Source organism: Euleptes europaea, chromosome 19 (assembly GCF_029931775.1).
Source record: "Euleptes europaea isolate rEulEur1 chromosome 19, rEulEur1.hap1, whole genome shotgun sequence".
NCBI lineage: Eukaryota > Metazoa > Chordata > Lepidosauria > Squamata > Sphaerodactylidae > Euleptes > Euleptes europaea.
Window position 1 is genome coordinate 19,149,490 of NC_079330.1, and position 10,600 is coordinate 19,160,089.

General features: G+C 51.9%; 1 protein-coding gene across 1 annotated transcript in view; it reads left to right on the top strand.

Annotated features, from left to right (window-relative positions):
• Nucleotides 1-6,726, top strand: part of LOC130491511 (NADPH--cytochrome P450 reductase) — a 33,476-nt gene extending 26,750 nt beyond the window's left edge. The window contains exons 11-15 of the mRNA XM_056865260.1: nt 15-164; nt 1,711-1,978; nt 2,923-3,068; nt 4,190-4,275; nt 6,553-6,726. Of these exons, the coding sequence (XP_056721238.1) occupies nt 15-164; nt 1,711-1,978; nt 2,923-3,068; nt 4,190-4,275; nt 6,553-6,697 (795 nt within the window). The 3' untranslated portion in view covers nt 6,698-6,726. The remainder of the gene's footprint in view (nt 1-14; nt 165-1,710; nt 1,979-2,922; nt 3,069-4,189; nt 4,276-6,552) is intronic.
• Nucleotides 6,727-10,600: the final 3,874 nt, after the last annotated feature.

A 10,600-nucleotide genomic window follows, 5' to 3' on the forward strand; every position in this document is an offset into this window, starting at 1 on the left:
TGGTCTCTGTGCAGGCACTGTACCTCAGCTGGGTCGTCGAGGCCCGGAGGAACATCCTGGCCATCCTGCAAGACACTCCCTCGCTGCGCCCTCCCATCGACCACCTCTGTGAACTGCTGCCCCGTTTGCAGGCTCGCTACTACTCCATCGCTTCAACCTCCAAGGTGAGCAGAAGGGGAGATCTGAGGTCTTCTCTGAGGCCGGATGCGTTATTTTTTACAGTCAAATATATGTGGAATTTAGTTCTTCTCAACACCCCCATTGTAACAGTCAAGCTGACCTTCCATTTCCCTCACAGTAGCTGCACTGATAATTGAGAGCCAGTGATGTGTAGTGGTTAAGAGCGGTAGTTTGAAGCAGGGGACTCTAATCTGGAGAACCGGGTTTGATTCCCCACTCCTCCACATTAGTGGCGGATGCTAATCTGGTGACCCGGGTTGGTTTCCCCACTCCTGCACATGAAACCAGCTGGGTGACCTTGCGCTAGTCACAACTCTCTTAGAGCTCTCTCAGCCTCACCAACCTCCCAGGGTGTCTGTTGTGGGGAGGGGAAGGGAAGGTGATTGTAAGCCGGTTTGATTCTTCCTAAAGTGTTAGAGAAAGTAGGCATATAAAAACCAACTCTTCTTCCCTCATAGTAGCTGCACTGATAATTAACATTCCGTGGCTAGCCCTTCCTCAACCCCCCCATTGTACCCGTCAAGCTGACCTTTCATTTCCTTCACAGAAGCTGCACTGATAATTGACATTCCATGGCTAGCTCTTTTTCCTTCCGCAGTGAGACCCTGCCATATTAGTGGAGGAGCTCAGCCGCTGGGTTTCATTTCTTGAAGCAGCACTGGATTCTTAGGAGGATGAGGTCAAATCAGATATTTCTACGCAAATACGTTTAGGTGTAATTTGATGTTGAATTCACAAAGTTGCACCTGGAAACGCAGGCCACTGAAGCTGCTGCATTTTCCTCCTCTGGCTCCTAGATTTTTTTAACAGAATTGCCTGCCAAACGTCCAGGCCAATTTGTGCAACCATAAGGTCTATGAACTTGGTTGCAAAAGAGTCAAACACTCAGGTTCTCAGGAAACTACATTCACAGCTGGTATTACAGTCTGCACTGTTGCTAAGAAGGCAAAGTGCAGATGCAGTCATTGTATATGATTTAGGTATGACTAAGGCAGTAGGAGCCCTGACCTGGATGGCCCAGGCTAGCCTGATCTCGCCAGATCTCAGAAGCTAAGCAGGGTCGACCCTGGTTAGTATTTGGATGGGAGACCACCAAGGAATACCAGGGTTGCTGTGCAGAGGAAGGCACTGGCAAGCTACCTCTGTTAGTCTCTTGCCATGAAAACCCCCCAAAAGGAGTTGCCATAAGTCGGCTGCGACTTGACGGCACTTTACACATGCACAAGGCAGTAGGAAAAGAGGAAGGCCCAGCATGAGATGGATTGACTCAATCAAGGGAGTCACGGCCTTCAGTTTGCAAGACCTGAGCAAGGCTGTCAATGGTAGAACTTTTCGGAGGTCATTAATTCCTAGGGTCACCATGTTGGAAGCAACTTGATGGCACCTAACACACATGGCATAGAGTGGAGTGCGGCTCTTGCTTAGATCTCGTTTGGATCTAGAGGGTTTCTTCTCTCCTGCAGAATCCCGCAAGATCTCTCAGTGGAGCTGACCAGTTCTCCTTCTCCCCTCCCTCTCCCTCGTTTCCAGGTGCAACCAAACTCCGTCCACATCTGTGCCGTCTTGGTGGAGTATGAAACCAAGACGGGCCGGGTGAACAAAGGCGTGGCCACCAGCTGGCTGAAGACCAAGCATCCCAACGAGAACGGGCACAAGTCCACGGTGCCCATGTACGTCCGGAAATCGCAGTTCCGGCTGCCTTTCAAATCCACCACTCCTGTCGTCATGATTGGGCCAGGGACCGGCATAGCACCCTTCATTGGGTTCATCCAGGAGCGAGGGTGGCTCAAGCAGCAAGGTGAGTCCCATACCAAAGAGGCCCTGCCCTTTGGTGAATGATGATTGGCCAGGCCAGTAACAAATTGGAAACTCTGTTACTGAATCGCAGGGTGCCCCTAGTCCCTGCGTGGTTTTGTGTACAACAAATGGTCTTTCATTTCTGGTGATATCAGAAACCTGGGAGTCAGTGTGGTGTCATGGTTTATTTTATTGATTTATTTATTCAATTTATAACTTGCCCTCCCTGGCCAAGACCAGGCTCAGGGCGGGGAACATCACACATACAATATTAAAAGTAATAATTCTAAAATCAAACATTAAAACCCAATTAAAAACTCCAGATGGCGCTCAATTTGGCCCATAGTGCCCGGAATAGGCAGTAGGTTGCCCCTCCCCATTAGAATAACATAGAACAAGGGGGGATAGGGAGTCTAGCAGAGGATGATACCGCAGCTGTCCTCAACTGTAGGCCTGGCGGAAAAGCTCCGTCTTGCAGGCCCTGCAGAACTCTTTAAGGTCCCGCAGGGCCCTGATGTTACCAGACAGAGCATTCCACCAGGCCGGTTAAGAGCAGTAGACTGGAGAACCGAGTTTGATTCCCCACTCCTCCACATGAAGCCCGCTGGGTGACCTTGGACTAGTCACAGCTCTCTTAGAGCTCTCTCGGCCTCACAGGGTGTCTGTTGTGGGGAGGGGAAGGGAAGGTGATTGTAAGCCGGTTTGAGCCTCCCTTAAGTGGCGGAGACCCTCACAGGGCAGATCTCTGTTGTGAGTGAACTTTTGGGGATCGGAAGCTGTATTTTTTCCTGGAACCGAGCAGGATATTTCTCTTGGAATACATAAGTATCCCCGGCGTACGGTTTTGGAAACAACCGTTTGAATCCCGCACGTTTCAGCATCCCTATCGCAGCACTGCAAAACCCAAGAGCTGGTAAAGCTCATCTCGTCCCTGTTGCGTTCCAGGCAAGGAGGTGGGCGAGACGGTGCTCTACTACGGATGCCGGCACGAGAATGAGGACTACCTCTACAAGGACGAGCTGGCAAAATTCCTCAAGGAGGGAGCCTTGACTGAGCTGCACGTGGCTTTCTCAAGAGACCAACCGCAGAAGGTAACCCACCCCTAAAGGCTCCCGAGCACGTTTAGCGGTCGTGGGATAAGAGGACCAGACCTCTTGGGGTTTAGAAACTGTTTGGACATTAGAAAAGCCCTGCTGGATCAGACCCAGGCCCATCAAGTCCAGCAATCTGTTCACACAGTGGCCAACCAGGTGCCTCTAGGAAGCCCTCAAACAAGACAACTGCAGCAGCATTTATTCTGCCTGTGTTCCACGGCACCTAATATCATAGGCATGCTCCTCTGCTCCTGGAGAGAATAGGTATGCATCATGACCAGTAGCCATGGATAGCCCTCTCCTCCTTGAACATGTCCACTCCCCTCTTAAAGCCTTCCAAGCTGACAGCCATCACCACATCCTGGGGCAGGGAGTTCCACAATTATAACTATTCGTTGTGTGAAGAAATACTTCCTTTGATCTGTTTTGAATCTCTCACCCTCCAGCTTCAGCAGATGACCCCGTGTTCTGGTATTACGAGAGAGGGAGAAAAGCTTCTTCCTGCCCACTCTCTCCATACCAGGCATAATTTTATAGACCTCTATCATGTCTCCCCTTAATGGCCAGGAAGCGGCGAACAGGAGTAAATGACCGGTTCGTGCAGGGAGGGGCTGTGGCTCAGTGGAAGAACCTCTTGCTTCAATGCAGGGTGCCTCCCGGTTTAGGAGGCATGCCATCAGATCCAGGGTGCCTACCGTTTTGTCTCTTTGCTGTGTACATTTTGCACTAGGCTAATTGATAACCTGTTCCAGGAAAACCTGGAGTTTTCAGTCAGACCGGCCTATGGGGAAACATCCAACTTGGGCATGTGTTTTGGCTTAATTCTAGTTCTGTAAACTACCATGGGAGGAGAGGACAACAGATTTCTTCTTTATTTTCCCTGTCAGAAATCATGTTTGTCCCCCTTCCCGGCTTCAGAAATTCCACCAGGCACTTGGTGCCATGGTTTCAATGTTACCTTTATAGCCATAAGGACTAGAAACCTTCCTCATCTACTTAAAAAACCAAAGATGAGTTCTGCAGCAGGTGCCAAAGCCTGTCCTTTCTGCGATGTTGCTGAGGAGATGCAGGCCAGAGTCCGATCAGCTCCTGTTATAACCTTGTGCCTCTGTCTCTAGATTTACGTTCAGCACTTACTGAAGAAGAACAAGGAGAGCATGTGGAAACTGATCCATGAAGGAAACTGCCACATATACGTGTGTGGGTGAGTTGAAAATGCATTTCAACAGAGATAAATGTAAAGTTCTGCATTTAGTCTGAAGACTGAGAGGTGATATGATAGCCATCTTCAAGTACTTGAAGGGCTGTCGTATAGAGGATGGTGCCGAGTTGTTTTCTGTTGTGCCAGAAGGTCGGACCAGAACCAACAGGTTGAAATTAAATCAAAAAGGTTTCCATCTAGACCAGGGGTCTCAAAACTGCGGCTCCAGAGCCGCATGCGGCTCTTTGGCCCGTTGAGTGCGGCTCTCCGAACTTGGTTCGGAGCCCCTGCTCTTGCGCCCGCTCACGCTGGCAGCCGGGCTGCGGAGCCGGAGCGCCTGAGAGAGCGGGCGCGCTGTCTTCCCCCCACACACACACTGTGGAGAATGGCCAGGTCCCCCTTTCCCTTGCCCTCAATGGTTGGGAGGCTAAAGCCTCCCCTCCCCTCTAGCCGCACGATTGCTGGGCGGGCGGCTTGGCGGTTCCTGGCCCCCTCCCGCCTATCAGCTGTTGGGAGGGGCGGGCTTCCTTTGGTAGACCTGGTCTCTGACTGAGTCCCATTGGGAGGCCATGTCTACCCACTGGCTTTCTTGTTAGTAGACCTGGACTCCGAGGAGGGGAAAAAGTCCCCCTTCAGAGGCCAGGTCTACCAATTGGCTTCTATGGGCCTCCGGAGGCCAGGTCTACTGCCAAGAAAGCCAGTGGGTAGACCTGGCCTCCCAATGGGACTCAGCCGGAGGCCAGGTCTACCAATAGGCTTTTATGGCCGTAGACCAGGCCTCCAGACGAGGACTCCGGACGGGGAGGGGGAAATGGCAGGGACTTACAATTTAATTTTTATCAATAAATAAGATCACTATTAAGTATGATATCAAGTTTTATTCAGTGTACCTATAGTTTAATTAAGACTTAAAACTTTAATTAAAGTTTACTAAGTTAATAAACAGTGTACCTACCTATATAGTTTAAGTCTAAGAAATTTGGCTCTCAAAAGAAATCTCAATCGTTGTACTGTTGATATTTGGCTCTTTTGACTAATGAGTTTGCCGACCCCTGATCTAGACATTAGGAAGAACTTTCTAATAGAGCGGTTCCTCAGTAGAACAGGCTTCCTCGGGTGGTGGTAAGCTCTCCTTTCCTGGAGGTTTTTAAGCAGAGGCTAGATGACCATCTGTTAGCAATGCTGATTCTATGTCCTTAGGCAGATGATGAGAGGGAGGGCATCTTGGCCATCTTCTGGGCATGAAGTAGGGGTCACTGGGGGTGTTGGGAGGGGGAGGTAGTTGTAAATTTCCTGCATTGTGCAGGGAATTGGAGTAGATGACCCTGGTGGTCCCAACTCTATGGTTCTGTGACTCTGAGCCCCCCCCCCCTGCTCTCTGGAGTTATCCTGTCTGTGATCTGCAGACTCCCCTGCTGCTCTTTTGCCATGCACAGAGGCTTTGAAAATCTCTCCTACATGGTTGGGAGTGGAAGGTCTGTCACAAAGGGCAGAGGTGGTGATTTGCTTGCAGATAGTCCTGTCATTCACTTGCCACCATTTTCCTTTTTTTCAAATGTTGGTAGCTGGGTTTTTTTTTTTTATGTATAACCTCCAGTTAAAGGGATGTAGCTGGGTTGGGAAAACGCATTTCCCTGGCTGAGTCTTGGCAGAGATGCTACCAGCTAGAGTAGCTGATAGTGGTGGGAAATACTGTCAAGCCGTAACTGATCTATGATGATATTGTAGGGCAGGGGTCCCCAGTGTGGTGCCCATGGGTGCCAGGGTGCCTACCGATACCTTTCTTGTGCCTGCCGAGTATCTCCCACTTTTAGAAAGTAGGTGGGGCCAGGCAGGGCTTTTGCCCAGCAAGGCTTCTGATTGACTGTCAGAGATTTGAATGGCTGTGCAGATTTTTTTTACACTGATCCTTTGGCAGCAGCTGCCGGCACAGCACAAGGATCTACACTATGTTACCGAAGTTAAGCTGCGGCAATCATTTTGTGGCTGGCTCCGCCTCCTGGGGCAGCCATTTTGTTGCGGCACCTACCAGAATTCCAAACGTGTCCAGAAGCTCAAAAGGGTTAGGGACCCCGGTTTGCAAGGCAAGAGACAAGCAGGTGGTTTGCTGTTGCCTGTCTCTGTGTAGCTGGCGATCCTGGACTGCCTTGGTGGTCTCCAGCCAGAAAGTCCAGCTTTGCAGAAGAGAACTTCTGGGGGAGGGTTCGGCAATAGAGCAGGGATTTTTTTTGCCTGCCAAAAGTCCCCAATTCACCCGCTTGCGTCTTTCCCCCCTTCCAGCGACGCCCGCAACATGGCTCGGGACGTCCAGAACACCTTCTATGAGATCGTGGCCGAGTTTGGCAAGATGAACCAGCAGCAGGCCGTGGACTACGTCAAGAAGCTGATGACCAAAGGCCGCTACTCCTTGGACATCTGGAGTTAGGGGGGAGGGCACGAGCAGGGCTGTCTGGGTGAAGGAAGAGCGCTGGGTGGAGGGCAGGTGGCAGGGGGGGATGGGACTCGCCTGGCTGCCGCTGTGAGACTGTGCCTTCCTCTCCTTTGCATTCTTGCCCCCTCCACCCCCAGCGGTGGGTCAGAACGGGGGAAGTCCACAGGGCTGACCCCGGAGCCAGGCGGGGCCACACCGGCTCCCCCAGGGCACCAGCGGCTTTCTCTGTCTCGCTTGGGGACCGCTGCTGGGAGGTTCTCGGGAGGGGGGGATAGGACTGTGGAGCGTGCTGCCCCTTCTCTCTGCACCCAGCCATCCGGTGTCTCTTCTGCCCAGGAACGCCCCTCCCAGATGAGTTTCTGTGCTCCAGCAGGAGCTGTGCCAACGGTCATAACCGGAGCCCTTCTCAATGGGCCTGCAAAACAGAATGGGGGGTGTTTCCCCCGGCCCACCTTTTTCAGCCACTTTTTGGAAGAGGCGGTTTGGGAAGGGCTCAGGACTAGCTGTGGCCGTCACGTTGGGAAAGCGGGGAGGGAAATGGCTAATTAGAATTATTGGGGGGGGGGGTTAATTCCAGAATTGTAAAAAGGGGTGGGTGGTGGGGAGGGAGCTTGTGAAAGAAAGCAGGGGCTTGACTTCAGCGGTCGAGTGGAGGATGGTAGAATCAAGGGGGTAGTCTTGGGGTGGTGGGGCTTTTCTTCCTCCTCTCCATACAGCTGTTTACACAAGTGGGACCGACCGCCTTAGGCGGAACTCTGAACCCTCCCGCCTCCCCGAATTACCAACCTACTGATGGTTCTTTCAGCAGTGGCGTGTGGCAATAAAGCTGCTTCCTGCTGGGCCTACCCTGGTCGAAAACCCTATTGGGACTCTGGGGCCCCCACATCAGAAGAGCCCTGTCGGATCAGACCAGCAGACCATCGTCCTGTTTCACGCACGGTTGGGTGGGCAGCGATCAGGGCCTGGAGGCCAAGGCTTTCCCCTGCTGATGCCTGGTGTTGGGGGGAGGGTAGGCTGCCCCTGGCTGGGGAGGTTCCCCGTTCAGTCTGGCTTCGTCGCGTGGAAGAAAGCCTCGTGGGGCTGCAGGCGGACTTGCGAATCCATTCATGAGAATGCAGCATTTCCTCTCCCAGCCTAGTCCGGCTTTCGTCACTCTGTCGTGGACCTGGATGAAAACCGCACCCACCTGCGTTGCCTGCAGGGGGCGATGCTGAATCAGCGTGGCACTTTGTCCTAGACTAGGGGAGACCCCCCCTCCTCCTTTCCTTGGAGAACTGTTCCAAGTCTTTGCTGCCCTCCTGAATACTGACCTCCCCCCCCCACACACACACACCAAGGGCTACCAACGTAGGGTTGTGTTGCTCTCTGGCAAGGAATTCCACAGAGGGAATTGTCCTTTTTGTCAAATCACACAGCTGCTCTCAACATCTGGCACCCACCCACACACACACAGACTTAACGGTTAACATTGAAGCTGCTGGCAGGTGTCTTTCTCTCTTCACCCTCCCTTACCTGGTGCATTTGGGAGGTGGCTGAGCAGATTGTCCATGGAATGTACATAATTTAAAGTTGACTTTTTGCTCTTGGAATAAAACCCCTGTATCTTTTACTCACTCTTCCCTGGCCGTGTGGTGCTTTGGGGAGGGGGAACTGTGCAAAGGGAGGGGGGAGCTTGGAAGAGTGCTGCTATGGGGGTGGGGAAGCAGGATCTGTCAAGCCTGGCAGGAAAGGTTAATTCTGCCATCTCAATAAATTCTGACTTTCGCTAGGCACGGAAAGGCCGAGGACACCGAAGCTCGCTCTGTAACCTCTAAATCAGGAGTGTCGAAATCAGTTGTTACAAGGGCCGGATGTGACATAAACGTCACTTGGTTTGGCTGGGCCGTGCCTCGCCAGCCCAGATCAAGAGTGGGGGGGGGGTGCTGCCTCGGCTGGATCATGGGCCGGATAAGAGCTCTCAAGGGGCTGGATCCAGCCCATGAGCCTTATGTTTGACGCCCCTGCTCTAAATCTTGCAGTGGCTGAGATCTTAGCAGGGATTGCCCGTGCCTCAAAGCACCTCTCTTTTAGATCAGGGACCACCTTACTTGTTCGGTCCTTACATGAAGAACTGGGACTGCTGGCAAGCTGAGCTGTGCACCCTTATTTTTTAACCCATGCACCCCCTTGCTGAAAGTGCTGCCCCATAGGCTCCAAGAACACAAGCTTTGCATCACAGATGCAGTGCCAGTTTTTTGCCTTCCTAGACACACACCTCTTTTCTGGGTGCAACTGAAGCAGGCGTGGAGTAGCAAGAACGAGCCTCTTCCCTCTGGTTTTCAAGCCTGCGAGCCACCCTCTGGAGCTGCACGAAATCATTTTTTGTGGAGCTGCACGTTTCACGTGGCTCTGCAGGGTAGACTACGGCCACAAGAACAGTCATGTGTGTGTGTGCAGCCACTTCACACTGCACGGTGCACCCTAAGGCCACTAACAGTGCAATCCTAAGCAGAGTTGCTGCAGTTGGCGGAAGAGGACGGGACTCACAATAATGGGTATAAATTACAGACAGAAAGGCACTAGCTGGACATTAGGAAAAAAATTGTTTACGGTGAGAGTAGTTCAGCAGTGGAATTGGCTGCCTAGGGAGGTGGTGAGCTCCCCCTTTCTGGCAGTCTTCAAGCAGCAGCTGGACGAAAACATGTCAGGGATGCTCTAGGCTGTTCATGGAGGAGAGGGGTATTCATGGCTACTAGTGAAAATGGCTACTGGTCATGATGCATACCTATTCTCTCCAGAGGAGCATGCCGAATATATTAGGTGCTGTGGAACACAGGCAGGACAATGCCGTTGCAGTTGTCTTGTTTGTGGGCTTCCTAGAGGCACCTGGTTGGCCACTGTGTGAACAGACTGCTGGACTTGATGGGTCTTGGTCTGATCCAGGATGGCCCTTCTTATGTTCATACCTATTCTCTTCAGGATTAGAGGAACATGCCTATTATATTAGGTGCTGTGGAACACAGGCAGGATAATGCTGCTGCAGTTGTCTTGTTTGTGGGCTTCCTAGAGGCACCTACCTGGTTGGCCACTGTGTGAACGGACTGCTGGACTTGATGCGCCTTGGTGTGATCCAGCAGGGCTTTTCTTATGTTCTTATGATCCTGCATTGAGCAGGGGGTGGAACTAGATGGCCTGTTTGGCCCCTTCCAACTCTACGATTCTACAAGCCCACTGAAACGAACCAATTTAGGCTGGAGTAACTCTTTAGGATTGCACTGTAAATGTGGAATCCACCTACCTGTACCACTGCCTTGACCTACAGAAGGTTCAGTTTCTGACCACCGAAAACTCAGGGAAACTTCATGCAGTCCTTGCTATCGGTTTGAAGGCGCTTCTGTTTCCCTTCTTTTATTTTACAACACTTTTTTTTTAATGACGAGAATACATGTTGAGAAGAGAGGAAAAGACACAGGTTGAATGCCGGCCAGCTCCTTCCAGCTTTCCTAAGACAAACGCCAAACACGACACCGTTTCAAAATACGGGGCACGAAGGCTGAGGGAGGAGGGGGGGGGCACCCGATGCACTCCCCCCACTCCGAGCAATTTTTCAGTACCAGCTTCACAACACACACATGCTAAGCCTTCCCGGCCAGCCATAGTCCCTTCCGACTTCAGAAGGGATACAAAAAAATATGGGGGGGAGGGGGAAATCACCCATCGGTTCTCGCTGCCAGGTCATCAGGCAAGAGACTTGGGTGGGCATCAAGGAATGCTTTTTGGAGGTGGGGGTACTGAAGGTTAGGAAGCCAGGCGGTACACAAAGAGGACGCAGGCAGCCCTTCAAACCCCCCCTCCCCACTCCAGTCAAATACCAGACAGGAGTGGAGCGCAAATCCAGAAGGGAAAAGTCTCTCGCAA